This window comes from Colias croceus, chromosome 13, assembly GCF_905220415.1.
Source record: "Colias croceus chromosome 13, ilColCroc2.1".
Taxonomy (NCBI): Eukaryota; Metazoa; Arthropoda; class Insecta; order Lepidoptera; family Pieridae; genus Colias; species Colias croceus.
The window spans coordinates 4,907,507-4,935,212 of record NC_059549.1 but is presented as its reverse complement, the minus strand read 5'-3'; the positions used below and the strand labels follow the sequence as shown (position 1 = coordinate 4,935,212).

Here is a 27,706-nt window from a genome sequence, read left to right as displayed (position 1 = left end):
CTATAGGTACAAAAAAAAACGAATATAGAAACAAACTGTATTTTTTGTGTATAAATTATTAAGGTTTATTCAGAATGTTCACAAGTTTAAATAGATGTTAATTATTAAGTAATTAGCATCTATTGAAAAAGTCCTGTATATTAAAAAAAGCTCTATCATCAATATTTAATTATATGCTCATCGAAATGAAGATAAATTGAATTTCCATACAAAATTTTTCCTTTGACAATAATCGTTTGAGAAGCATTTCATTCTCATTACTCTGTCTATAATCCAGTAAAGGCAGCGGAGTCGACATGATACGATTGTGCTGCGACGTCGGGCAGACTGCTAAGTGCTCCAAATACCCTGTTCAATGCCCTACTCCACAACTTAGTTCATCATCGATAGTTGTAATGAAACGTCGCGAAGTGATGTAAGAAGTGAAATATGGCATAAAGATGAAATCCACTATAATTTACATAATCTTGCTAAGTCGGGTTATGTCGCAAACTGCTCCGAATCCAGTGAACGAGATAAACACGTTACAAGACGTGATCGAATCCGATTTTCCCTTGCGAGAAACGGCGCCGAGTTCAAAAACGACTCCCGCAGTGTCGTCCGGATACAATCTTGATGTCGCTCCTCCCACCGACCCGGACAAGACGCTGGAAGCGCGACAAGAAAATTTCCGAGCAATCTCACCAATTTACTCGATTGAAAAAACGAACGTTGAAATAACTGATGGAGACGTAGCAAAAAATTCCCCTTCATTTCGTAAAGGAAATTCCACGCCGCCAATAGAAAATAAAAATGAAAATAAAGATAGAAATAACACATCGAACGCGTCCCATTTGGTGTGGGATAATTGTTACGAGACCACATACAGAGATAATCGACAAGTCAACGCGCCGGTTCATTACGACATGGAAAACGCGCATCGATTGGAGATCGAAAACGGTGGAATGTTGAGAAAGAGGGATTTTCTACAAAACAATAATTCCTTGGCTGTTAAAACGTGGTTAGAAAAGTATAACAATTTGAAAAACTCCATAACAGGTCGTAAGACTACTTCAACGCAAGAATCGGAGACATTTTCAACGCCTCCGTCGACCTCCACTGAATATTCAGACGAGCCCTTCATTGACATCGACACGATTGAAATGAACTCGGTACAAATCATTCCAATAACGAAAGATATTTTGAAGGAATACGAATACTCTGAGCCTTATAATGTGACTCTCGATGTGCTTGTGACAGAAAATAACATCAAAGCGAGTTACACTGAAGATTGGTTCGAAGAGGAGGACAGAACGAAAATAAAATTTACTAGTATGCCTCAGACACAAACCTATTTGATACCAAAATTCAAGCTTGAAGAGGGATTTCACCCTTTTAGTTTTATGTCACAGTTTTTTGCGATGATATATCCTTTCGATTTTCCAGTCGGTAAGTAGTTTTCAATTTACTAAAATAGCCTTCAAATAGGAAATTAACCGTACCAGTATTATAATATTAGTCCGCAGTATCTTTAAGATTAATGTTAAAGTTGTTAATGTTTGAAACAAAATATTCTTGACATAATATCCTAAATTAAGAGTATAAACAAATCCTAAAAATTTAAATGTATACAGTACTTGATGAAATTAGAAAAAGTGATTTCAAAATGTCATGTTTTCACAAACAGATATTTTACTTTGTAATATTTATTTTAGATTTTTAAAAGTAACCACATTAGAATGTAAATATTATAATATTATAAAACATATTATTTTTACTCAGGTCTTATCAAGGATATTGTATGGGGCAAATTTACATTCCCATACTCATTTTTACAGGTAATTTTATCTATAACACACTTTTATTTTACTGAATTTATTTACTCCAATCAATCTTATAAACAAATTTACTTTAATACATCACATCCTTAAAGTATCTATAAACTAAATGGTAATTACTTAATATAATTAATCACAGCTATTTTAGACATTTTCTTACTAATGCTTTGACACATTCTCTAAGAAAACAGCCTTATTTATAAATTAAAATCAAAAATTAATCTACAATAAGTTCATCTTTTGGAATACGCTCAAAGAACTGTTTGATATTATCAAAGGTTAATCTGATTATTGTATCAACGACGGGCTTCCCAAATTCTTCGACGACTTGCTTCCAATTTTCGTTCAAGAACGCCAACACTGCTTCACCTAATAGAAAAAATTACAGTGTTATGATTTAAATATCTTGTCAAAATAATATAGCATTGAAAATAAGTACTATAATTAGTTAAGATAGTAAAAAGCAGACCCTATTTTATAAAATAAATAAAAAAATAAAAATCGTTTATTAAGAAACAATACATAGGTACAAACAAAACACAAACATTTTATAAATAAACTTGGGTCAAAATTAAATGCAATAAACTTAAACTAATTTTCAGATTTTTCTAAATACTGATAAATTGTATCATTTCTATTTTCTAAGTACACTTGATGCAGAATAAAGTAGAAAATAGCCAATTCATTAAAGTGATTTGAACACCAACTCAGTATTTCATTGTTTATTTAGATAAAACATTACTTAATTGAGCAATTTTAGTGTATTTAGGTCAGGGTTAACGGCTAAGTGGTTGTAAAAATGTCGTCACTTTCGCAAACATATTAAGATACTATTCTCACACGCCCACTGACAATACATAAATAATAATAATTAATTAGTATGTATTTTCGTTTGTTTGTTTTGCTCAATCTGGCATGAACTCTTGACTTTCAAACTATACATACTTATATGAGATGGATGCAATACAAAATGTTGTAATGTAACTTACAAGGTTCGGCTTTCATAACAGTAGCTGAGACTCGCGACTTTTTGAATTATATTATAATTTTTTTTATTATTTTAACAATGGGACGGAATAATCATCATTATTAAAATGGTCAAGTATATTAGCAACGTATTAACAATAACAAAAACACAGATAAATCTTAATCCGGTCCGGTTCACATGTTACTTGAATTTTTACAATTTAATTTAAGGTACCTCTACTCGCATACTTCAATATTCATTGAATAAAAAATTGTTACATTAACACAAATCTCTATTTTATTTTAAAAATTTCATTTGTTTATTGTTTCAATAAAATCAGTACTTTAAAATCATCTCTAGAAAAGTTCAAACGCAATATTTAAACGCTAAAAAGCAAATACTTACTGAGTTCTTTGTTTCCTTTGAATAAGTTTGTGAATACAAAGGAAACTCTATCACCGAACTCATATTTTACTTTGTAATCTTTCACCACTCTGTATACAACACCGTTTCGAGTCACATCTTCGAATATGAGTTTCGAATCGAAATGAATGTTAGCTGAAAACATAAGGAAATTGTTTTACATATTAATAAACATAAAATAAAGTTTACTTAGTAATAAAATAATGAATACGCTCTATAATTTGTTTTACGTTTAAATAAACAGTATTATTTTCGTACGATCAAAATGTTCTTGATGTCCAATTTATATTGTTATCCTACGTTTAAAGAATACATTTCGAAATAAAGTTGGCAAAAGGACAATGTGACACCATCGAGATATATGTACTACGTGTACATATATCTCGATGTGTGACACGCATATTCAGTAAAACATTGAACCAATAGGAAGTTTTCATGTTATCTTCACATTGAATGAAATAATAATTTAATATGATCATAGAACAAGTACGTAAATACATGTCACACACATAAATTAAACTCTATCGCTATTTTATTTCAATAAATTAAATTCGCTCAAAATCTTCCGGTTCATAATTAATGCCAAAAGCTGTTTTACGGAAGCAAACTTAAATCATTCGTACAATTTGTATAGCTCTATTAAATCAGACAAAACGCATATACTAATTTACTTACGAGTTTTAACTTTGGCATCTCCATCACCATTTATTGTTACAATTAGAACTCTTCCTTTGGCCGTATATTTTCCTTTTATCGTTAGATTACATCTCAATGAAAGTTTTGCTTCCAAGTCGACGTAGCTGTAAAAGGATGGTTACGAATGAGAGTATGTAGAAAAAAAAATTTGAAGTAGATAAAAATAAAAGACCAAACACTTGGTTTTTTTAATTTTTCACCTAAATTTTGAGGATATGTGAAAAAATTGTGAATACAAAAGTTGTAGAACTTTTTATTACCTACAACTTTGCCATTGAATTTTTTTCCGTAGGACTTGTAGTTTTGTCGGAAATCGAGAGAAACCATTTTTTTCTCTTAAAAGCTCCCCCCTCCCACTTCCCGAACTCAGATTGACCGTAATTTATTTTTCCTTTTATTTTCATCATATTCGCCTCCTTTTCTAATGGGTTTCATCCGACTGCGATTTTATTTTGTTTCAAAAATTATCTACTCTAGTCTATTATTATGACAATATTTGTCTAGTAAAGTCAATATTGCAAATAATCTAAACCGATTTATGTAGTTACGTGTGATTAGGGAGCCCACTAATCAAACAATGCATTTAGTTCCCAAAATTATTCACCTATCTGGATAAAATTTAAACCTGGATAATTTAGCGTAATTTATTGCTAAACACATATTTAGCAATGGTTATACTATGTACTACTAAGTAATCGGAATTTCCTTATAAAAAATACATTAACTATCCAAATAAGAATTAATAATTAATATTAATTAATAATTAGTATTAATTAATAATTAATATTAATTAATAATTAATATTTTTTTATTAATTAAGAAGACTAAATTGCACGCTTGAAGCTTACAGCCACTAAATAACCAGAACACACACCTAGCTGATTCCACGACGCATTTTTTGAGCCCAGTCATGACACCATCTCTGAAATTGATTTTCAAACCTCCGGGCAGCTCTAATTCTATTTTATCCTGGTGCATAGGATCTGAAGAGTTGATTCCTATAGCCGCGATTCCCTTTACAAACGAAGGGATTGTCTCCTGAATATTTTTCTGTAGACATTCTGACTTCAGACCAGGACATGGCTTGATATAATCGGCTGAAATTAAAAAGTATATGAATATTATAAATTTAGATTTGAATGCTGAAATTTATTTTCTGGTATCAAACAGAATGATTAGCAATATTCTAATGGAAAAAATATAGATTTAGGTCCTATGCGTTGAGAATGTAATAATTAGATAATCTAATACCGAATTGACGATTATATTTATCAAAAAATTGTTTAGAATATCTAGTACAAATCCAAACCGGAAGCTATAAAATAATATATTATTTTTTAGACAAACACAGAATCAAAATTCATTTCCTTGGTAATTATAGCCGAAGCTACCTAACCAGTTACAAAATATGCAAAAAATATTATTGTTTTTTTTTTCTTTACATGTAAGTAGCTATGATATATTATTTTACGATCCAATATGTAGTTGAAATTGACATTTAGTGATGTTATACGATTGTTTACAATTCTACAATGGCCTTGCGGTTGCAATAAATTCTAAGTGTGCTTTATTGCACACCTTAAGCCCAATAAACCAAGTATTTTCTTACATTTGAATTACCTATTTATAATTGAGACAAATAACGTAAAGTATTATAATTTAACTCGTTTTGCATTAAATATTTTCACTCAATAACGTTTTTATGGTCAAATTAATGATGAGCCTTTCGAGCCCAGTCATACGATGATCTTTAAAATGCTTGAAGTAGTATCTAATCTCTGTACTATAAGAATAGGGTCAATAAACTTGCCACAGACCTTCTAAAATCTCAATATGTACTGAGTGCGGTAGGTCTTGAATAATATCATTGTAGGGACAATGTAAAAAAGTTAAGGGAAACCACTTACCACTGTTTTATATTATATAGGTGGATATCGAAATAGCTTACAGATTTCTAAACAACGAAGCTTAACAAGGTTTGAGATACATAACGTACATAACTTATCGACATAAGTGGATACTTATTTACTAATTAAATTTACTAAAAAAACTCTACACACTAACAAACTCTACAAATTAAACTGCTTTGGTTGCTTTAATTTCAATAAAATATCTTCATTGTATAAATGGATAGTGATTATCGGGAAAGCTTTCGTAAAACAAATTATAAACCTTAAGGCGAATATCGTTGTAGGTACTAAATTCGATTACTAAGCGCTGGGGGATTTCAGCTACCTATTCAAAAATATAATTGAAAAATTGGGAAGTTCGCATTTTGGCTAGGTTCTATCGATACTTCAATATTTAGATACCCTCAATTAGGGCTAAAACGTTTTGCCTTATCTAAATTCGTTAATTCAAAAATGTATTTTATGTTATAAGAAAATTAAGTCTAAAAACTAATAATGAAGCCGAACATGTGGTACATCCATACTTAATATTATAAATGCAAAAGTAACTCTCGCGCCTTAACTACTGAACCAATTTGCATGAAATTTGTTATAGAGATATTTTGATACCCGAGAAAGGATAAGGATAGGATAGGTTTTATCCCGGAAATCAAACGGGAACGGGAACTATGCGGGTTTTTCTTTGACTGCGCGGGCGATGCCGCGGGTGGAAAGCTAGTTTTCAATATGCAATACATATTCCATCTTTGAGTATAAGCAATGAAATTGCAAAATCGAAGCCTTCGAAATCATATTGCGATATAATAAATAATGAGTTAATATTTCGTAACAAATCTGATGTGAGATATTGGAAGTTAAGATATTATACGAAATTATTATAGTAGTCTTATTTGTTTTGCTTTTCACTATTAGATTTAAAAATAAAGAAGTGCTTTTCTTTTCTCTACTGCTACAAGAAGTGTATGATAGAATGCATCATTTTCTAACACCGAAAAGTTCCATAATAATATTATGTTATCGGAATCACTGCGTAAATATATATTTATAAAATATGATATATTATGTTATTTTTGTAAACGTTCAATTTTGTTTTCGTTAAATATTGTAATTTTCAAATCCGTCAAAACCATAAAACTTTTAAAATTGTATAAATAATAGCGGTTAATTATTAATTATAATTTGGGGTTTCATATCGCAGCATAATAATAATAATTAAATAATTAATAAAAAATAGGTAAAATTAATACATTTGTTTTTTATAAAAAATTTCGCAAATCATAGAAACGATAAATCAATTCGATAATGAATATAAACAAAAAACAAATGCATAATACTTACGAGCAATTTTAGCAAGAGTATTATCACAGAATACAACAATTAACAAAAACAATATGCTTTGTTTATAAAACATTTTGAAGTCCTATTAATTTTATTTTCTCCCTCCAACGATACAAAAACTTAATACACGATTATAATGAACGAAAACTTTTGCTGTACTGATTCAGACGCTAGATATATCGAAAAGTTTGTCCTCAGATGTGCTTGTCTTGTGTTTTTGTTCAATATTAATTTATTTAAATCAAGGCGAAATATTCAACATATCATTTATATATGAGTATAATATTTTGCATCGATTCAAGGTTAATAAATCGATTACATTATGGAAAGCTTTTTACTGTCAATCGAAATAATGTAATATATTCGTGTCGTGTATGACAAGTTTTTGTAGAGATATTTTTGTATGAGTATGTTATGAATAACATGTTTCCTTTTAAAGAACTTTTCAATAATAATAAGATGATTTTGCAGAAAATAATGATATAGATATAATTTTGATTATTTATAGGAAACCTAGACGCGGCAATAATGCCTTGCCAGAAGTTGACATTGACATTTTAAAAGGATCACTTCCTGATATTCGATATTAGCTCAAGATAGTGCTAAAAGCTTATGTTTTAAAATTTGATTATATATAAAAAATACGTTGTAGAGACGTCAGCCCCTGAATTGTATTATTTTGTTTATATTGGATAATTTTAAAATTAAAACTTAAAATACCTTAATAGTTTAATAAATAATAATATAATATGTTATTTCACATCCACAGCAATTGAGAACCAAATAGGTAAATATTAATTACGTAGGGAAATGGTATCAAAACGGATACTCTATGTTTTTAATAATATTTTAGGAACGTTTAGAAACGTACATTTCATACAATTCTGGGTATTTACAATAAAAAAAGTATAATAATAAAAGTACCAAACAGTTCCATAGATCATACAAGCATTATTCACGGATTCGCCTCCCAATAGATACGACGGTCATTGACTTGTGGTCTGCAGTTAATTGGTTAATTTCACAATTTGATTGAGGGATCGATCAACGTGACGTTGATACTGATTGCCACGATTTCAGTCTTATACCTGATGAAAATTTGAACTAGGTTTCATACGAAATTGGACGTTCAGTCCATTCGAAGCTTACCAGCCAATTATGTTTGGGAGTGGAATTAGATGCCTTGTTTGAGAAAGTAACGTAGCTAGTTTAGAAGTGGTTTTTCATGCCCTGAGAATAATAATACGCGATACTCGATTTTTTAGTTTTAATAATATAGTATTCAAATGCTTTACAAATATGAATTTTTAAGAATTGGTAAAAAACCTATCACGAGGCGGGATACGAACCTGGAATGACGAAAGACGGGTTTGAATCCACGTGATCGAAATTTTTCGTGCATGTAAGTTCAATTCTCGAATGCAATAATTATAAATTTATAATATCAAATAATATCATAAAAAGGGCCAACGACGATTTCATCCACTCGTTGAAGACCTTTTTAAAAATAAATAACAATTAAAAAATAATAAATAACATTACATTACATTACAAAATTATAAATTTATAATAAATAACAGTTTAAAAATAAATACATTTAAGTTATAAATAGGTTTGCTTAAAGCTGCTTTCAAGCAATATTACATTGTAAAATTGTTAAACACCAACTTCTAAAAGCTTGCTCACAACAATGGTCCTTGCATTAAATATAATTACATACAATGATATACAGCTGACTGTTATCTCTTTTGTCTTAGACAATACACGTAATACCATTAGCCCATATTAATTTAATTGTCTTATTCGAAACCTTAAAAGTCAAGGCATAATTGAAAAATGAATAAGATTACTGATAACAACATTGTTATAACCAAAACTGTATTAAGCCTCGGAACAACCTTGACCGCGTTTTGCTGTTTCCATATGTTTTGCGAATATATGAATAAATATTTATCACGGAATTTTGTTTATAATAAATTAAATTACGACAATCTGATAACGTGAAATGTGATACAGGTGCACAGTTCTGACCAATATTTTTAAATACTGTGACATGATGAATGTACCTACGTTTATTTTTTACTAGCTGTGCCTCGCGGTTTTACCCGCATTGCTCCGCTCCTCTCTGATTGTCTTAGTGTGATGATATAGCTTATAGTCTTCCTCGATAAATGGGCTATCTAACACCGAAAGATTTTTTCAAATCGGACTGGTAGTTGATTATAGCTGAGATTAGCGCATTCAAATAAACAGACTCTTCAGCTTTGTAAGAAAAAGATACGATGTTCAAACTTCAATTCTGTGCCCACAATCATTAAAATAACGGTTAGATGCATTCTAAATACTGTAGAATAGCTTAAAATATATGTTATAGACTTATAAAATTTACGTATAAATTATTTCTTTCGTCAGAATACAAACAAATGTAATTGGTCATTTACAATCATAAATAAAGCTGGCGACTGCTTTGGATGTGTTTTCATTATAGTAATGACCGAATAAACATAATTCGGCACTTGTTTCAGACATCTATTTGTGTCGGACACTCCTTAGCATAATTAATGGAACGCTTAAGTACTGCTGAAGATTTTATATCTTCTTTATCTATTACTAGCTGACCCTTCGCCTTAATTTTAACTTGCAACATTTTTACATTGTTGTTCTACTTTAATTAGTCGTAGCGTCGTGTAGGCCGTCATTGTTTTTGTTGTAACTATTTAGTAATATATAAGTATCTAATATAACTCAAAACAGATATTTGAATATGAGCCAGTAGTTTCTGGGATACGCGCATTTAACCAAACAAACATAAATAAGTATGCCTGCCACGGAAGTTCTGCGTAAAAACAGCCTAAATTTCAATCCAGATTAATTTATCGCATTAATTTATGCATGTAGATAATTAGGTAATGTATATAGAATGTATGCAGGTAATATAGAAGCGTAATCTAATTAGATTGTTTTTAATTCAGAATGAGCATATCAACATTTAAAAAACTGTAGAACCATATTTTGCGTCCAATTTTACGATACTATAATATATTGTTAAAATAGTATTGATAAACGTCAATTTTTAAGCCCTCGGGTTTAACTGCTATTCACGTTTATTAGCTGGATAAATACGGATATTATACGGAGGTAATTATATGAACATAATATTTTTGATAATAACAACAAGCTAGTCGATTAAACTTGAATCAAAACTAGGATATTGTTAAGACCTTGAAAAAACTTCCACATTTATTATTATCTTGTTTCCATTATAAATATTTTGTCACAAACACATCGTTACAAAAAAATATTATTAATAATTACCTTTTTATTAAATAGCAAAACACATGCCTTATGTAGGTATGTTATTTTTTTTAAGTTAGAACATTTTTTTGTTTTCCTCATCGATCGTATTGTTTTTAATATATTATGTTTATTATAAAGTACCTAACTATAATTATTAAGTATCTGTGAAATTGTTTCATATCGAAGCAATGAATATAAATACATAGTGGATGTTCAGTAGATAATAATATATCAAATCACTTAGTTATTATTTAAAATAAATATAAGGAAATCGAAACAAATGTTGTAACTGAAAAAAGCGCTTGAATATACCTAATTATACTTATTTATTATTTTATAGTTATTAAGTGATACCGTATCTGAAAAATGTAAGCATTTGGACATAATATATACCTATACGTTTTATTTTACACCATCGAGTATTGAATGTATAACTAGAAAAAGACACAGCTCACATTCATGTTATGAATTAAAAAAATATCTGAAAATCAATCAATATTTTATGACAAGCTATTCCCCTTTATCATCGATGCAGCTTATAGATTTAATTCAATTCTAAACGTACACTATTACGCAGTCAATCAAAATGGAGTCAACATTCCTAGCCTTCGTCATCATCTTCGCGTGTTTCGCGCTAGTCATACCCATGTACCTTCTGATCCTGGGTCTGCTATCCCTGCTGTCGAGCACCAACCGTGAGGATGAACTGGAATCTGGCGCCCTGTTCCCTGACGCTGAACCAGACTGCAATGATAAGAGTCTGGTGATCGTGACCTTCCTGGTTGTTTTGTTGTGTGGGTAAGTACTTTGTGAATGGAACTTGGAATGGTATTAATAGCTTTAACATTTTCTTTAGGCTATGGATTCTTCAGGACTTCCCTACCACTTTTTATTTTAGACTTATCTTTATAATAAATAAATTGTTTAAATGTATGGGAGTTTTCCATAGCGCATGATTGTACTAAATATATATAAATAATATTAGTCTCATTATAACTATGCTTGCTGTGGTTTTTGTTGAAAGGTTATAAATAAATTAATAAATAGGTAATAAATATATAATGTAAAAAATAGAGGAACTTTTTAGTGGTACGATGTCACTGGATATTAAAAAATTGGTATGCAAAAGGCCTTTGAAAAATTATACATCCAATGCTTCCTTCCCCTACAGAACTAAGGAAGTGATTTCATTTTCAAGCATTTGGACAAAAGCTAATCAGTTTTTGTCCCGAATATAGTTGGTACATTTTTAGGTTACAATCATAAACGAATGTAAGGAAACGTATTAATCTATCTATAAAAAAAAAATCTTAAAACGATATTATGCTTATTAAGCAACTTTTTTTTAATCACAACGCGGCCAATTCTTATTAAGGTACTTTGTCAAGGTGTTGTTGTATTTTGTGAAACATAATACATTATTTCCGGGCAAAACTACATACAACAAATGGGGCAATTAAAACTTTGTAAAAACTTGTTAAATTATCGTCTTCCTAGAATTATTAGGCTGTTAACGCATATACTGTATATATAAAATGTATTTATTTTTTCATTAAAATGGTAGACGTATATTCGTGATTTGGACATTGTACATTTGCATTCATAAATAATTATTGTAACCATTAATTTTTTCACTAGAATGCATAAAAACATAGATATTTTATTAAATTATACCACACTAACAGAAACGCAGTAAAAACATAAAATTTTAATAAATTTTATAACAACTCGCTAAGAGAAGGAATAGACTTTATTTCCTTATTTCATACATTTGTGCCCCTGCATTTTTTTTAAATAAAACAATTTATATTTATTAGCAAAAATTTTTTCTCGTTAGAATTTTTTTTCACAATAGGGCTACCAAAAATCGTTGACACATACGCTTTACTTTACAATACAAAGCGAATTCAACACACCGAAAGCGGCACTTTACCTTCGATCCGATTGAGAGCTTTTAACGCGATTGGACCGCAGGTGAAATTCATTGAAACGCAAACCATTAAAGGGAACCCTCTTAGTGACAACCCTTGCAATCAACGGGCAGTAGGTCAAACCCTGTTAATTTGATTTTGCACATTTTGCTCCGACATAAAATTCTTTCACTTAATCGTCATGACCGCAATTTTATGCATTGTTTATGTGCCAATTTAAACTGAATATTTAAAAAAAATAGTCAAAAAAATTACAGATATTGCAAAATAATGGTGATTATACAGCTAATTACGTTCATTTCGATATGTCGAAAGAGTAAGGAACAACTTTTAATTTTTAAATTTTGAGGCGAACATTGAATTTACGCTTATTATTTCCATACAAGCTATCTATTATTCAAGGTAATACCATCTTCTTTGGACTTATCTAGAGTAATAATAAATATTTTCAGATCTCTCATATCAGGCATGGTGCTCAGCAGCGAACAATCTAGAATAGCTGCATCAGATAGTCGGAACGTAGTTAGTTGTGCATGTGCTGACATTGCTGCATGGCTTTCGGCAGCAGCCAGGGAGCTGCATCAGGGTCTGGTACCACCGATTGACATGGTGCTGTATGCTTATAGGAATGATTTGAAACGTGAGTAGCATTTTTGTATGTAAAATAAATGGTTAAAAATCGATTCAAAAAACTTCTTGTATAAATCTCAAACCTCTGAATTAATTATAGATAACCAAAATTATATACACGACACTACAACAAACCGTATAACAAACCACCTACAAAATAACAGTAAAAATATACAACAATAGACGAAAACGAAATTCTTTGTTAAAATTGTAAGACGACGTATTTTCACATCCGATAACCATTTACCAATTGAATGATGTTCTCATCTTCTTCTTGCATTTCAAAATGTTTGCCAATAGTACTAAGTACAAATATTTAAATACTAGCTGCTGCGCGCGGTTTCACCCCCGTGGCTCCACCCCTGTTGGTCGTAGCGTGACGACACATAGCCTATAACCTTCCTCGATAAATGGGCTATATAACAGTGAAAGAATTTTTCAAATCGGACCAGTAGTTCCCGAGATTAGCGCGTTCAAACAAACAAACAAACAAACATACAAACAAACAAACAAACTCTTCAGCTTTATAATATTAGTATAGATTAAGAATAAATAAATTTAATCTTAATTATTTTCAGACGTGGACACTCTATTGGGAGATCCCATACAACAAGCGATTTCATCAGAGAGCGGCATCGATTTCGTTCTGGATTCTTTAATGGATATTGTGATAGGTACAACAGTTTGTATTAGAACAAAGTATAATCATATATTTTACTTTTTAACATAAAATATGTCCTATTCAAACCGTGGTTGCCTGAATATATTAAGTAGTAAGGATAATTACAGTAGATTCATACATACAAGAACACATCGTAACTACATCTTCTATAATATCTATGTACCAAAAAAATTAACATCCTACATGTTCCAATTGATAATACAATTACACAAACTTAATTAGAGACAACAATTTTACATTATGAGAAATAAATTGAACGTAACCTTCCAGAAAGCAAAGAAATATCGACAAAAATAACGTCCCTACGGAACTACACAATGAAGGCGAGGACGCTAGCCGCAATGGCCGCGGACAGGATACAGGAGCTGAAGCGACAAATAGACAATCTGAAGAAACTCTGCTCCAGCAAGGATGCGCCCCTTTGTGATACGATCAACACCAACACGTTGAAACTACAGATGCAGTTTGATTCGGTAAAGATTATCCCTATAGTTAGGTAGTTATTCGATACTTTAATTCAATTAGGCTTACAGATAACTATATTAGAAGCCCGGGTAAACGTGTGTACGTAATGTATAATGGCACCAAAAATTATATTAATGAGGGATATTTGTAATGATACAAATTCAAATTTCAATATTTTTGTTTACTTTTGGAATTAAGAAAAGTAATGGAACATGATCCAATTTTAAATATTTTGCTTCGGTATGAAAGATAACTGTCAAATTGAATTTAACAGACAGAATCGTGCTAAGCCCAGATTAAACTAACGCGCCATTTTGTGGGCTTTCATTGGTTCAGTAATTGTATTAAGTTTAGAGCAATTGTGGTAAATCTTACGGCTTATAAAACATGTTAGAATTCAGATAACATGTTCCTAATCTCTCAAGACTCACTCAGTCAATAAAATCATGGATTTATACTGCGTCAAGGTCTTTTTAACTAGAATAATATTTTCCGAGTTTTAGTTATATAACATGAATATAATAAGTACTTAGGTACTATAACAATAATACTCTTCGGTTTGTGATTGAACTATTTTAAGGTGTTTGAACAAACTTTGAGAACACAATATATCCTAGAAAGTTTAAATTCATGTTTTGAAAGTAACATAATATAGTGTAGCATATCTTATAATGTAAAAGGGGCTGAAATAACGATCTAAACTTTATTGAATATCCTGTATCTCCGATAATTATACTTAACCTTTGTTTTTTGCAAGTGTGTTTACTGATAAGATTATATTAACGTACCAAGTCCTATACCACTGTCGCATGACACCTAATTCGCTCCTTTTCCATAACTTTCCATAGTTTTCAACAGTTTAGTTATACCATAGTATAAAGAAGGAAGTCGTGCTAGAAGCTGACACTCAATTTACGATGTTTCTCTAGTCTACTACAAGTAACGCATAGTTAACTCTTCCACAGATACTACAAGAGCCTCAATTATTGGAGCTTAGAACGCTCGGCGTAGAAAACTTGACACAAGCGATAGCGCAGGCGAGACAGGAGTTTGAAACTTTACCTTCCGCGATACTCTCACAGACGGAAAGCGTTCGAGACGGTAATTATTTGTTTATGAGGATAGTGATTTAACGAGTTACAATAATTAAGTTCTGTAGAACACACAGTTATAATTAACTCAGCCCCCGGAATCACAGACACAATAGAAAATCTATTGTGTCATGGTCCGTTCGGGCCGCTCGGGGCTCAATGGGTTATAGTTAAAGAATATCAATGTGTCTTCGTTTCTATATTTTTTATATCTGTAACTACTAGGCAGATATTACAACGCGAGAGTAAAGAAATTGTTATTTTAAGATATATCTACATATTGCATAACTACATGTCAAGAATTATTAACATAAAGTATGTCAAAATAAAGGGCTTTGCGTAATTATTGAGGTAGCCCTTGTCACGTTCTGCTATTAAACTCATTACATTGCTAAATATTACGTTTTAGTATTATTTCACTTCAATGTTATTGTGTCTTTCAAAACTAGTTCTTTACCTTATATGTATTACAATGTAACAATAAGGCTGGTTGCAGAGCTTGAACGACCGTCAGTGCGTACCGTCGGTCCTGACGATACGCATCAACAATTGTATGACTATGACACTAATGCGCATGACAATACGCGTGCGTATGGTCGGTCTAGCTATGAACGGTTTTATGAATTTCCATACATATGACAAGCGCGACTGACGTACGCACTGATGGTCGGTCAAGCTGTGCAACCAGCCTAAAATAAAATAAAAACATATCCAATGTTTAAAACTATACGCCGTCTAGTACTATGAAAGTAAAGCACTTTTCTCATTAGGACTTTTAGAAAGGCACTTAGCTTATCAGTATTAGGTAGATATAATCTGATATAATACAGCAAGTTCTCTGTGTCTATTAACTTGAATACTTACAAAAAGTATGGAGTTTATAACAGGAACACCAGTTTATAGTCAACTAACTATATTGTAATATAAAATTAATTTAGTACTTATTAATAACATTTTTGAAATGAGTCTATTTATAATTTAAGACTCATGAATGGCAACCATTATTTTCTGTCACAACTGACCGAAGAGAAATTAAAAAAAAATGAAGCTGGCTGGAAAAAATGGCGATGTGGGTGGAATTAAAAAAAATAATTAAAAATTTAAAAAGCTAATTTTTCATACCGTGCGGTCCTGTTTCAAATTTAATTATTTCAGATGTTATTCGAGATATTGAAATACGACGCCTTATGGTTCATAATTCAGCAAAAATATTAAAAAATATAGTTCGACATTTAACATCTGGATTGCACAGTTTGTCAAGAAAATTGGAGCGTGGATTGGAGAGATTAGAAAGATATGATTATTGGAGATGGGTTTTAATGTTGGGTAAGAAAAAATAAAACATTAATTATTACCAATCATTAATAATTTAATAAATTATTGGATGGTGTCAACGTTTTAAAATGAGACAATCGTATTAAATTATACATTACCATACCTAATTACTTACTTATATAATTTCAAATACCGCATATCACAATGCTGTCATAAAAAATTTAATGTGTACCTAATAATCGGTATTCGGTTCGTATTTGGTCTCCGTAAATACGACCACGTCTCCTCTTTCCGCAAGAAACTCAAGTGGCTCCCAATTCGTCTTCGCCGGAATGTGCATTATTTGCTTCTCCTGTATCGTATCCTTTTTGACCCCAAGACCCCCTCCTATCTCAAAATGAAATTTAACTTCCTGCATTGTGAAAGCTATTCTCTTCGTTCGGTCGATAGGCTTGTTCTGTCTACTCCTTTTCATCGAACACATTTCTTTGGTAATTCCTTTACAGTCACTGCCATAAACCTCTGGAATGAACTGCCGATAAACATCAGACAAGCTCAATCCCTAACTTGTTTTAAAAATCTCGTCCGAAATCATTACTCAAATCTGGCTTTTGACTCGGTATAGCATATTTAGCTCATTATAATATGTATTATTATATGTATGTATATTATTTCTCTAATGACTCCTTGTTCTTTGTCTTTTATTATTTTATATGTATTATTGTATATGTATTTATAATATGTATGTACATATATATATATTTTACATATGATATGTTTATTTTTTTATGTATGTTTTATTTTATAGTATTTAGTTTATAATCTTTATTAAATAATATTTTTATTATCTTTGTATAACATTATTATTTATTTATCTTTGCGTATACTTTCTACCAACCTACCTCCTATTTCTAGTTTATTATTTATCCTTCTATCAGTTGGTTGCCTGGAAGAGATCACTCTTGAGTGATAAGGCCGCCTTCTGTGCTGTTTTTCTTTTAGAATAAGTTTTGTTTGTATTGTATGTATTTTGGCAGCACAATAAAGAGTATAAATAAATAAATAAATAAATCGTTAACATACAATTAACACTTAATAAAACGCCTTATTAAAAAATGCATATATACCTACCTATATTAGTGCAAAAAATATTGTATGTTAATGCATTACGCACTAACCAGTAAACTGATTTAAATATTATAATAATACAGAAGATACATTGGAAAATACCATATTAATAATTAATATTATTACGTTTTCAATTGTAAGATTTGAATACATAGTTCTTGATTAATTTCAGCATGCACTGTAGCTTTCGGTTTTGTAATGGTCCTCATATTCCTTGCTTTGCTTTGTGGTTGTGGCAACGCAAAAATCCATGCAAAGAGAACATTGCAAATGTAAGTGGCAATTTTATAATAATTATTGTACTTATATTTTTTAATTAAAAAAGTAAAGAAAAGTCATCGTCACATTTTTTAAATGTTCATTGATATTTATTGTCTGTGATATAGATTATACAGCGATAAACCTAAAATAATGTCTATGCATTATTGAATTCTAAATTTAAATTACGCGCGTTATGTTGTTTTCTTTTTTAATTCAAAGTTTGTGTATGTGCTTGTAGCAGCTGGCTTTTGCATGTGTTTAGTTGTTACATAGAAAATAATATTTGCTACGGTTTTTGTCAGGCGAATTTATTTTCGTATAATTAGTATAGTTATATTATATCTGTGGTGTAGTGTGGTTTGATTGATTTTAAAGTTTCGAATCAACGATGGAATTTTTTTATGTTATATTTCTACATATCTATGTACATATCTGTGTCTATAACTAACCTTTATCATTACGAAAAAATGAAATTAGGCGTCCATTCACTTCTCTAACGCAAGAAAAAATTATTATTAGAGGAAAAAAACGAAAAGAGACACATTTGGAAAGTCTTGATATAATTCAAATGACATTTACAGATCTTCATTGTGGCTGTGCTTCGTTTCCCTTGTTTTATGGTGCGTGATATCCGCCACATTCCTTATCGCAGGACACGCTGAGGTAAAGTTATGCTTTTTATTTCCGAAAAATGTTTATTCAATATTCTTTTGGCGTCTAATTTAGGTGAATATTTGGTGAGATAATGATAATGTGCTGAGTACGAAAATTGCTTCTATTTCCTTTTGTTAATGGTGTTTTCTGTATTTGAATGATTAAACGTAATTGAAATGTTATTACATAAATATTAGAATATCAAAACATATTTATATGTAAGTACTTATGTATCTCATGATAAATTTAACAATATCTAAAATTATTTAAAATTTTAAGATACAATCGATTTGTTATTTGTTATATTGAGCAATCGTTACTAAACGTACAATACAGTTTACTACATAGAGTATTAAAGTCTCTCTTATACCCAACCACAAAAACTCTACACTACGTGTACGAAATATGTAATACGTTCCGGTCAAAAGGTCCATCAAAAATTCTCAGGTATTCATATGTCATGCGTTATGGGACTCCCCGCAGTATAGCACTCTGTCCTCACTGTTGGACCGACCCTCACCTCTTTTGCCACATAATGAGGGTATTTTCGATGTGCTACTGCGTGAACTAGAAAATGTCACGATTGAGGTCTCCGTCAGGGATGTTTTGAGGTCAGTTATTGTGGTTTGTGATTTTATCAGTTAACGGTTATGTGTTTGACTTTTGAACTTTGTTTTTTTATACAGATACAATTTAATTTATTCGCTTTCATGAAGCAAACAATGTTTATTCAAAGTATAAATAGGTGAAATTTCACAATATAGTATATTGATGAAAGTGTTCCTAACTTATAAATTATATTTTAATGTTAAAAAAATATTGAAAATTTTCTCAAATTATAGACAATTTTAATGACAAATGTATCTCATAAACTATCTTCATATATTAAAACATCGAGGTCATAAATATAAAAAAAATATATTACAGGGATTGCGAAAAAAATCATCCCGCGTACGTAGTATTTCAACTAGACAAAATGTTAGACGTTAACAAAGAGACGTCATACTTCGAGTGGGAGGAGCTGCAAGTAGATTTGGACAGATTATCCGCTTCTATCGATGTCGGCTTCTTGAAGACGATATCGACTAACTTTAATCGGTTATTGCACGATATACTTGTTATATCCGATGTTAATATGACCAAATACAGGTATGTTATATTGGGGTCTTGAGTTAAGAATAAGGGCATTAATAATATTATGCTCGTTTCTATAGTTTATAGAAAGAAATTTCTCTGCCTGTATAGATATTATAGCAAAATTCATGATCGGTGTGTTTGTCAGTTGTAATTTAAAATTTAATTTTTCTTCTACAATAATTAAATATGTGGCTTAAACTTTTAATCTTCATTACCTAACTTACAAAATTCAGTAGTTAACTAGGTACATTTTCATTTTATTTGATATTTTTTATTATTCGACATTTAAATAGTTACCCAGTAATTTCATAAAGAAAAACTCTTACTTGTTCAAGGTTAGAATACGACGGACCTGTCGTAGGGAAGGATTTGCCTTCACTACTGGACCAGTTGGAAAACGTAGCGGCTCAAGTCACCGACTTGTCCACTGCGGGAAGGTTGGAAACATTAGGTAAATAAAAAAAAATGGTAATAATAGGGAACTTTTTACGATTATAGCGTATTTGAGGTAGATATATGCATTTGCTTGAGAGGTGTTGTTGATTTATTTTTATTGTGAGAATAACACAGGTCAGATTCCACTCTAAATGACTGAAAATTACATGAAAATTATAAGTCATGAACCTATATAGAGTTTTGGTACAGTCATTATTTATCTATAGGTATATAAACTTTATTTTAAGCCGTATGAATCCGAATGACTTTCCGAACTATATTACCATACCTATATTACAAGGATCAAAGAAAATTTAAGTTACCTATCACGCATTACTGTTTGGTTTTATCAAAAACTACGTCTTGTAAACATTTCCGTTTGCTATGGCTGACTTGAACACATCTAACATGTATTCTCAGTCGGCAACACAAACGTTGTAATCAACAACAAAGCGTTTTCTTTCAGCTTCAAGAACCCAAAAATTACACACCGCGAATATAAAACCACTGGAACAACTGCGAGCCAACTTAGTGTTCAGACTCACTGAGTTGGAGTTACAATTGATACCGTTTAGAAGAAAATTAAATATATCACTAAGCCACATCCATACAGCCCAGTTTTATATCAATAACCAAGGGGATGTTATTGCTCAGAAGGTATGCGAATGCGAATTTTAATAGTCGGTAAGCAATTCATAAAACTGATAAGTTCATAAGGTCATATAAAATTTAAGAACTAATAAGAAACATGTAAAATTTCACCCCTTTTTATACCTATTATGTTTCTTTATACATATTGATTCGAAAATATCATTAGACTAGGTATTAGTCTTTATATTTTTTCGCACTACGATACAAACATATTTTAGAATTTAGAATGAGATTTTGGTATATTCAATTTCTGTACGTTCCGAATCTATTACATTCCTGATCAACAGAAAAATAACTCATTTAACCTAATATAAAATTAAAAAAAGAGACAATGAATCGTGCATTATGTGTCATATAAATGAATTTACTTTTGTTATTATACAAGAAGCATGGTGAGAAACGACTTAACTTTAAAAAGAGCGATGCAAACGGAAAACCAGGGTAATAAAACAAACTTTACTAAGATCCGGTTGTCGCGGCGCACAGAACGGATATTTAAAAATAGTTAAGTTATCTTCCAGGGAAAATAAAAGGAACTATAAAAACTTGATTTAAAAAAAACACAAGCAAAATTTGTTCGTGGGAGCTATGCTCAGATATATCATAAAGGAGTTTAAAAATAATATTGGTTTAGAACTGCAAAAATAGTTTTTGAGGGTTGTGAATTTGAAGGGTTCCAATTTAAAGCAAATAGAAACTGTGTGTTTGAATGGCTTGCTGCCCAAGTACCTACATATATCCATTTCAATTTTAGCCTTTTAAAACAAAAACAGACACATACCGACTGCACGGACCGAAAGTGTTATTTCAGTCTAGGTCATAAATGATAAATCATAATATAAAAGCTATTGAAAACACATAACTTTATAAAATGAATAGAAACATCTTTAATTCACCAATCGATTCATAACAATATGATATTGTAAGCTTTAATGTATCTACAAAATAATCAAAAACTAACGTAAGTACCATTCCAAGAATTTTTTCACAAACTCAACAATAACAAAATAAAGTTTATAAATCACAATAATAGACCCAGAAAATAACGGCACATTTTACCCGTATTTTCGTCATGTAATTTCCAACTTAGCGTTTCTAAAAGAACAAAATTCCGTATCACAAATGCAGGAACTGCATTCTCTTTCCCTCATACAATAAACAGAGATAGCACTGCCAAAGTAATTAAGCTCATACGTGCCGACTATTATTCGCAGTTGAAACGACATTTTTGTGGTCCACTCTCGAATAGAGCTAAATTATATCAAATTTTAACCGTGATTTATTTAACCACATTTTGTTACTGCGTTATTGATATGAATCGCGTTGAGTGGATCGCTTTTATTAATACTTTTGGAATTAAAAAACATTGTACCACGTTAATACTCGTTACTACAATAGTATACAAATTAAAATCTGTCTCCTGAGTACCTAGGTACTTAATATTATATTTGTTATGTAAAACAATATTTAGTGGTTATTTTAAAATTATCTTTTGAATCCCTTACTGTATGTACAGTAAAAAATTAGTTCAGATACCTTTATGTAAATCTAAAAATACTTTCGAATATCCACTGTTGACCTTTTGATTCATTTATAGTTTCAGGCTATAGGGTATCACTTCCCGGAATTTACCGATCCGTAAAATAATTACCTAAGCTCCGCAGAACACTTTTCCTTTTAAACTAAACAGATAGAGTACCTAATACCTATAGTAAAAAGAACGCGACTACATAATTTGGTTGAATCTATCATGTGGAGAATTATATGTATCTATGTTTGCATTATAGTTTACATACATATTAAATCATATTATACTTTTCTGCATTTATATTTTAGTAACTATATCTGAATAGTATATTAAGGTACATATTACAGCTCTATATTTTCATCGTCCAATATCCTGATCGTTCCTGTGAACAAAAAATGGGACACCTGATTGGAACGATGTTCCTTTCGTTATGAAATAAGTAGGAGGTATATATAATAAAACAAATTAACAATATTTAGGAGTAAATTAACAAAATAAATAAGTGACGGAATGCTATATTTTTGGAGAGCGCCACGCACAGAGCAAAGTGTCGTGAGGATTTTTACCGCGCGATAAGGAGCTTCGTCCTAAAAATCATACAATACAAGAACCACCTTCATTGTCCAAAAACTCCGAATTTCGTTCCAAAAATTAAAGCATACTACAATACAAGAACTACCTCCATCGCATCGTCCAAAACACCAAGACCGTTCACAGAAAGCGGCGACGTTCGTATCGCGGCTGGTGTCGCACACGGCCGGCTGGCGGACACACGTGCTCACCTCCGCGGGGAAACATGCGGGAAGATGTAGACCGCTCTTCACCGTGTATTCCGCTGTACGGTCCCTGCTGTGTACTAAATATGTTGCTTCTTTGGTGAGTATATGACTATCATCATCATCATCATCATCATTATCAGCCCATGCTTGTCCACTGCTGGACATAGGCCTCAGTCATGGCACGCCATTGAGCCCGGCGAAATATAACTATAGTTACAGGTAGATATTTTATACATAATATAGTCCTGAATATGTTGTTTTATTGGTGAAGTGGTATACCATATGATTATAGGTGTGGTTTTAAGTGTATTTTTTATATATAATTTGGATATCATGAAAAAGTAGCCCTGATGTTTTTCTAAGGATTGAATTTCGTTTTCTTTATACTTTGAACTACAGACATACATACAGTAAATAGTAAATACTCTGTCTATTTTTCTCTGTGTTTGTATACAGTAATAATTTGCAATTTTTCTCTATTTTGAATTTATGAAAATTAAAAATACGCATTACATACGATAAGAAATTAGGACGCAATTCCAGGGAAAGATAGAGCAGAGCGAAAATGATTCGTTTTAGTGCACCAAATATATACCAGGTTTAAACAATTTATCACCTTCCACATCATCATCATAATATAAGTGTAAGACATGTCGGCGTTATTGTCGCTCCAGAATCGGGCTCTATAGCCACGAACGACGCTGCCCTAAATCATGACTGATTAGGAAAATTGCAACACTAATAAATTAAAATTTTCGAAATTTAAATGTAACTGCATATATTATGATTTACTACAGATCAAATAGGCCAACGACGACATTACTATTAATTCGTTATTAATAAATTACACCACCAGCAACCTAGGTATATGACAAATTGGAAAGTTACAAAACTTATTGATAAACAGTTTCTTATATTATTTTGAACGTGGCATTTAATTAATATTGATGTCAATATCCTAATAATATAGGTCCTTAGATGAACGTGTCAAGAGTAATTGATGATTTTCACTTAACTTTACTAAATCTGTAACTTTCGTTGCGTAGTGATTGTAATAAATTGTGTGGCATTCAGTTGGTAACAAATTACTAAATTTTATAGAAGTAATTTATATTAGAACTTTCTGCAACGACAATCAATCCAATGTGTATTTATAATACTATATCATAAAAGTATACAATAGTATATGTATAGTGTAGCATCATGCAAGAGTAAAATATAAAGCAACTTCTATCAAAGGTTAATTCATATAAAGAAACAAAGGGAATATTATATTCTCTCCTTTTTATTATATTACTATTTTATTATTTAACTATTAATTCTCCCAAATTATATATTCATAAATTTTCGTAAGCATTACCTGAAAAAAGAAAGCTCTATATAGAGCAACATGATACCAAACAGAGTTAAGCCACTGCGTAAGTTAATAATAATAATTACCTAATGACTCAACACTACCTTTTGCACTGTTAATTTTCTACTCTAATATAGGTACTACGATAACCAAAGGTTTTAAAACACGCTTAATAAATTATATTATTTCACCCCAAAGGTGCGAACACTTAACCAAAGAGTTAAGGGTCAAGTGCTGGTGACCACGCACGGGAATAAATTGTGTTTTATATCCTTTACCCTTCATTTCCAAATTAATATATTTATTAATTAAGCATGATTGTTATATTATGTGTATTTGCAATGATGTTTTGGGTAAAAAGGCGTAGATAGGTCACCAACTGTTCGACACAGCATTCGATTTTCACACACGATTAGTATAATATTAACTATCGTCAGCAAAAAAGAGGCAACCGAAGTAGAATGTGGCTAATTAGCCACATCTTGACGTGCCACTCTCGGAGTGCTTAGGTATAACCTATCTACACCTTTCTACTTGTAATATCATTGTGTATATATTTTAAATTTGATTTTATATGGGAGTAGGTATATAATATAATTAATAAAACGTCTATAGAAATTGAATGTTATTTTTTTCAGCACGGCTGGTGGTTTTGTGGCGTACTTTTGGGAATATTCTGGTTCACCACACTCACACCGCTCTGTGTGAAACTCTGGAGATCGTTTGGCAAAAAGATCAGAGCAATGGAAACTTTGAACCTCACCAATTTGAGGTAAGACTTCTCATATCTATTAAAAATACAGGTTACTTTACTTACCCAACGTTTTAAATCATTTACATTTATATTTTGTTTTTTTGTATGTTTTTTCGTAGAGTACTTATAAGTAAATTAAATTCTACAATTTACAGTACTGACCTTTCTGGAAATTTATCGTTATACAAGAATAAAAATTACTGAAGAAATTAATTAATATACTTAGTATTTATCACAATAATTTTCTTTTAAACATACCTACATAATATTATTAAAATTTACTAATAGAGCATTTTTTTTAACAAATTACGATAGTAATTCAAAAGAAATATGAACCTTCGCGCCTACACGTATTCTTTAGCAATAATGTAGTTATGTGGAATAACTTATATTATTGAATGTATGTGTTATTAAAAAATTAATAATACATGGAATTCCTAAGTTAAATAGCATTGGCAATATCATAAATAATTGATGTAATTACACGCGATAAAAGCCGAGATGGCATTGCCAACACAGAATTGACATTAAAATAGGGAACTGGGAAAGTAATTTCCAATTTTTTGTTCCTAGACCTAATAAATAACGGTTCTATTTACATGATAATTATTTTAATCAATTTAATCTATTTGACTGATCTGTGTATTTGTAAATACGGGATAATGCAATGGATTTATTCATACAACGATGCGATTATAAAATATTAATCATATTTACCAACGACGATATTTACATTGATGTGTCAAACATTACAACGAGCATTGTCAGTGGGCTCGGTAGATTAAATAATTGTTTCAAATAAATTTCATTTTATAATAAAACTAGCGGTCCGCCCCGGCTTCGCCCGTGGTACATTTTTACGTTTTCTCTCCATAAGAACCATCCTCGTACTTCAAGAAATGTAATAAAAAAAGAATTAACGAAATCGGTTCAGTTGTTCTCGAGTTATGCGCTTACCAACACATTTTGCGATTCATTTTTATATTATACTAGCGGTCCGCCCCGGCTTCGCCCGTGGTACATATTAACGTTTTCTCTACATAAGAACCATCCTCGTACTTCAAGGAATATAATAAAAAAAGAATTATCGAAATCGGTTCAGCCGTTCTCGAGTTATGGAATTACAACGAAAAGTGGCATTGATTTTTATATATTAGAAGTAGATTATTTTATAACAATGTATAAATCGGGATTTCGCGGCATTATAAATTATAAAACCAGTATTTTTATATTAAAGTTTTACTGCAACTTTTGTCCTGTCGCTTATTTGTGCAAATTTTCTCTAATACCGTTAATTATTTGGCATAATTTGCATAAAATCGTTAATTTTTGCTCAAGTAATAAAATCATTTTCATACACCTTATTCATACATAAAATAATAAAAAAGTGAAGAGTTTTTACATCACAGCAAAGAAACAGGGTGGTCCTTATTTTGTTTTGAGTAGTGTATTAGTTTTCCTTGAACTTAAGAAACTAATAAACTATTTAACTATTTTAATTCCAAATTTAAAATAATTTTTAAGGAAGCTTAGAATAAAAAGCTGAAATAATGAAACAAAAATTAAGCTCACATGGTAAGGTATACAAAACAGAGTGAAAAGGCTTATTCCAATAAATAACATGTGACACGCACCTGATTCGCAAATCGCACGCTTTTGCTAAAAGAAATAACTCCTAGAAGTAAATCATAGGGAAAACATAGAGAAAGTGAAGGTTCATAAAAAGATTGATTTATTTAACAGCCAGCAAGGAACACCGGCCACAGCTGTTTGCGACGACGGCAATTGGACTGCTCCAGGGTTTGTATTGTGTTTATGCGTTTAAATTCATACTACATATTATAATGATTATAATATGAATCGTATTATATGGATATAAAGTGTTGAAATTTGTATACCTTCTTACGGTATCGCATTAAAAATTTAGCATTTTCGACTTTTTGTAAAAGATTCTGAAAAAGCTCTTTTCTTTGTATTGTTTTTACATAATAATCTGGTCTTTCGTATTTCCCTAGTAGCACATTTAGGGAATTATGACCTTGAGATAAAACTATATACATAATAAGTATTTGTATTACATTAGTTGTATAAATGTTACTCACTCGATTTATATTGAATTGTGATATTTGTCTTTTCAGGCCCCCACCACCAAGAAACGACAGTTGGTGATAAAAATACATCCCATAATTGAATTAATATAAATTTGCTTCTGATTTAATTTATCATTCCCATTATAAATACAAGCACAAAATTTATTACTATAACCATTTCTTGCTTTTAAGGAATACTGCATTTTTTATGTTTTCTCGCATTTATATAGTGATTTTAATTTTCTTTAAGAGTTTTGTTTATATATGGTGTATTTTGAAATGTAACTTTTAGGTTCTTGAACGAATTAAATGTTTTATGGATTGTGTTCATTTTTTATACAGAACCACAGATTCAGCTCTATATAATACTAGATGTGTTCCGCGGTGTTACCCGCAGTACTCCGCTCCTGTTG

The 27,706-nt window shown here is 30.8% G+C and overlaps 2 protein-coding genes across 4 annotated transcripts; one reads left to right on the top strand and one right to left on the bottom strand.

Annotated features, from left to right (window-relative positions):
* Positions 1-326: 326 nt before the first annotated feature.
* On the top strand, positions 327-27,617 carry LOC123696624 (prominin-1-A). 3 transcript variants are annotated; one of them, XM_045642941.1, is made up of 18 exons: positions 327-1,428; positions 1,762-1,817; positions 11,026-11,246; positions 12,832-13,019; positions 13,588-13,683; positions 13,962-14,164; positions 15,122-15,257; positions 16,403-16,573; positions 17,823-17,922; positions 18,493-18,574; positions 19,013-19,176; positions 19,493-19,714; positions 20,038-20,153; positions 20,604-20,794; positions 23,034-23,192; positions 25,088-25,221; positions 26,947-27,003; positions 27,342-27,617. In XM_045642941.1, the coding sequence occupies exons 1-18, from the start codon at positions 441-443 to the stop codon at positions 27,370-27,372; spliced, it is 3,315 nt and encodes a 1,104-aa protein (XP_045498897.1). In that variant the 5' UTR covers positions 327-440; the 3' UTR covers positions 27,373-27,617. The 3 variants fall into 3 exon arrangements, 2 of the variants coding, with proteins under 2 accessions (XP_045498897.1, XP_045498898.1); XM_045642942.1 differs by lacking the exon at positions 26,947-27,003; XR_006752105.1 differs by lacking the exons at positions 25,088-25,221; positions 26,947-27,003; positions 27,342-27,617 and having other exon boundaries at positions 20,043-20,153; positions 23,034-23,171.
* Positions 1,831-7,330, bottom strand: LOC123696627 (protein takeout-like). Its single transcript, XM_045642945.1, has 5 exons — positions 7,152-7,330; positions 4,778-5,000; positions 3,883-4,007; positions 3,190-3,342; positions 1,831-2,186 (listed from the first exon to the last, which is right to left on the bottom strand). The coding sequence occupies exons 1-5, from the start codon at positions 7,222-7,224 to the stop codon at positions 2,035-2,037; spliced, it is 726 nt and encodes a 241-aa protein (XP_045498901.1). The 5' UTR covers positions 7,225-7,330; the 3' UTR covers positions 1,831-2,034.
* Positions 27,618-27,706: the final 89 nt, after the last annotated feature.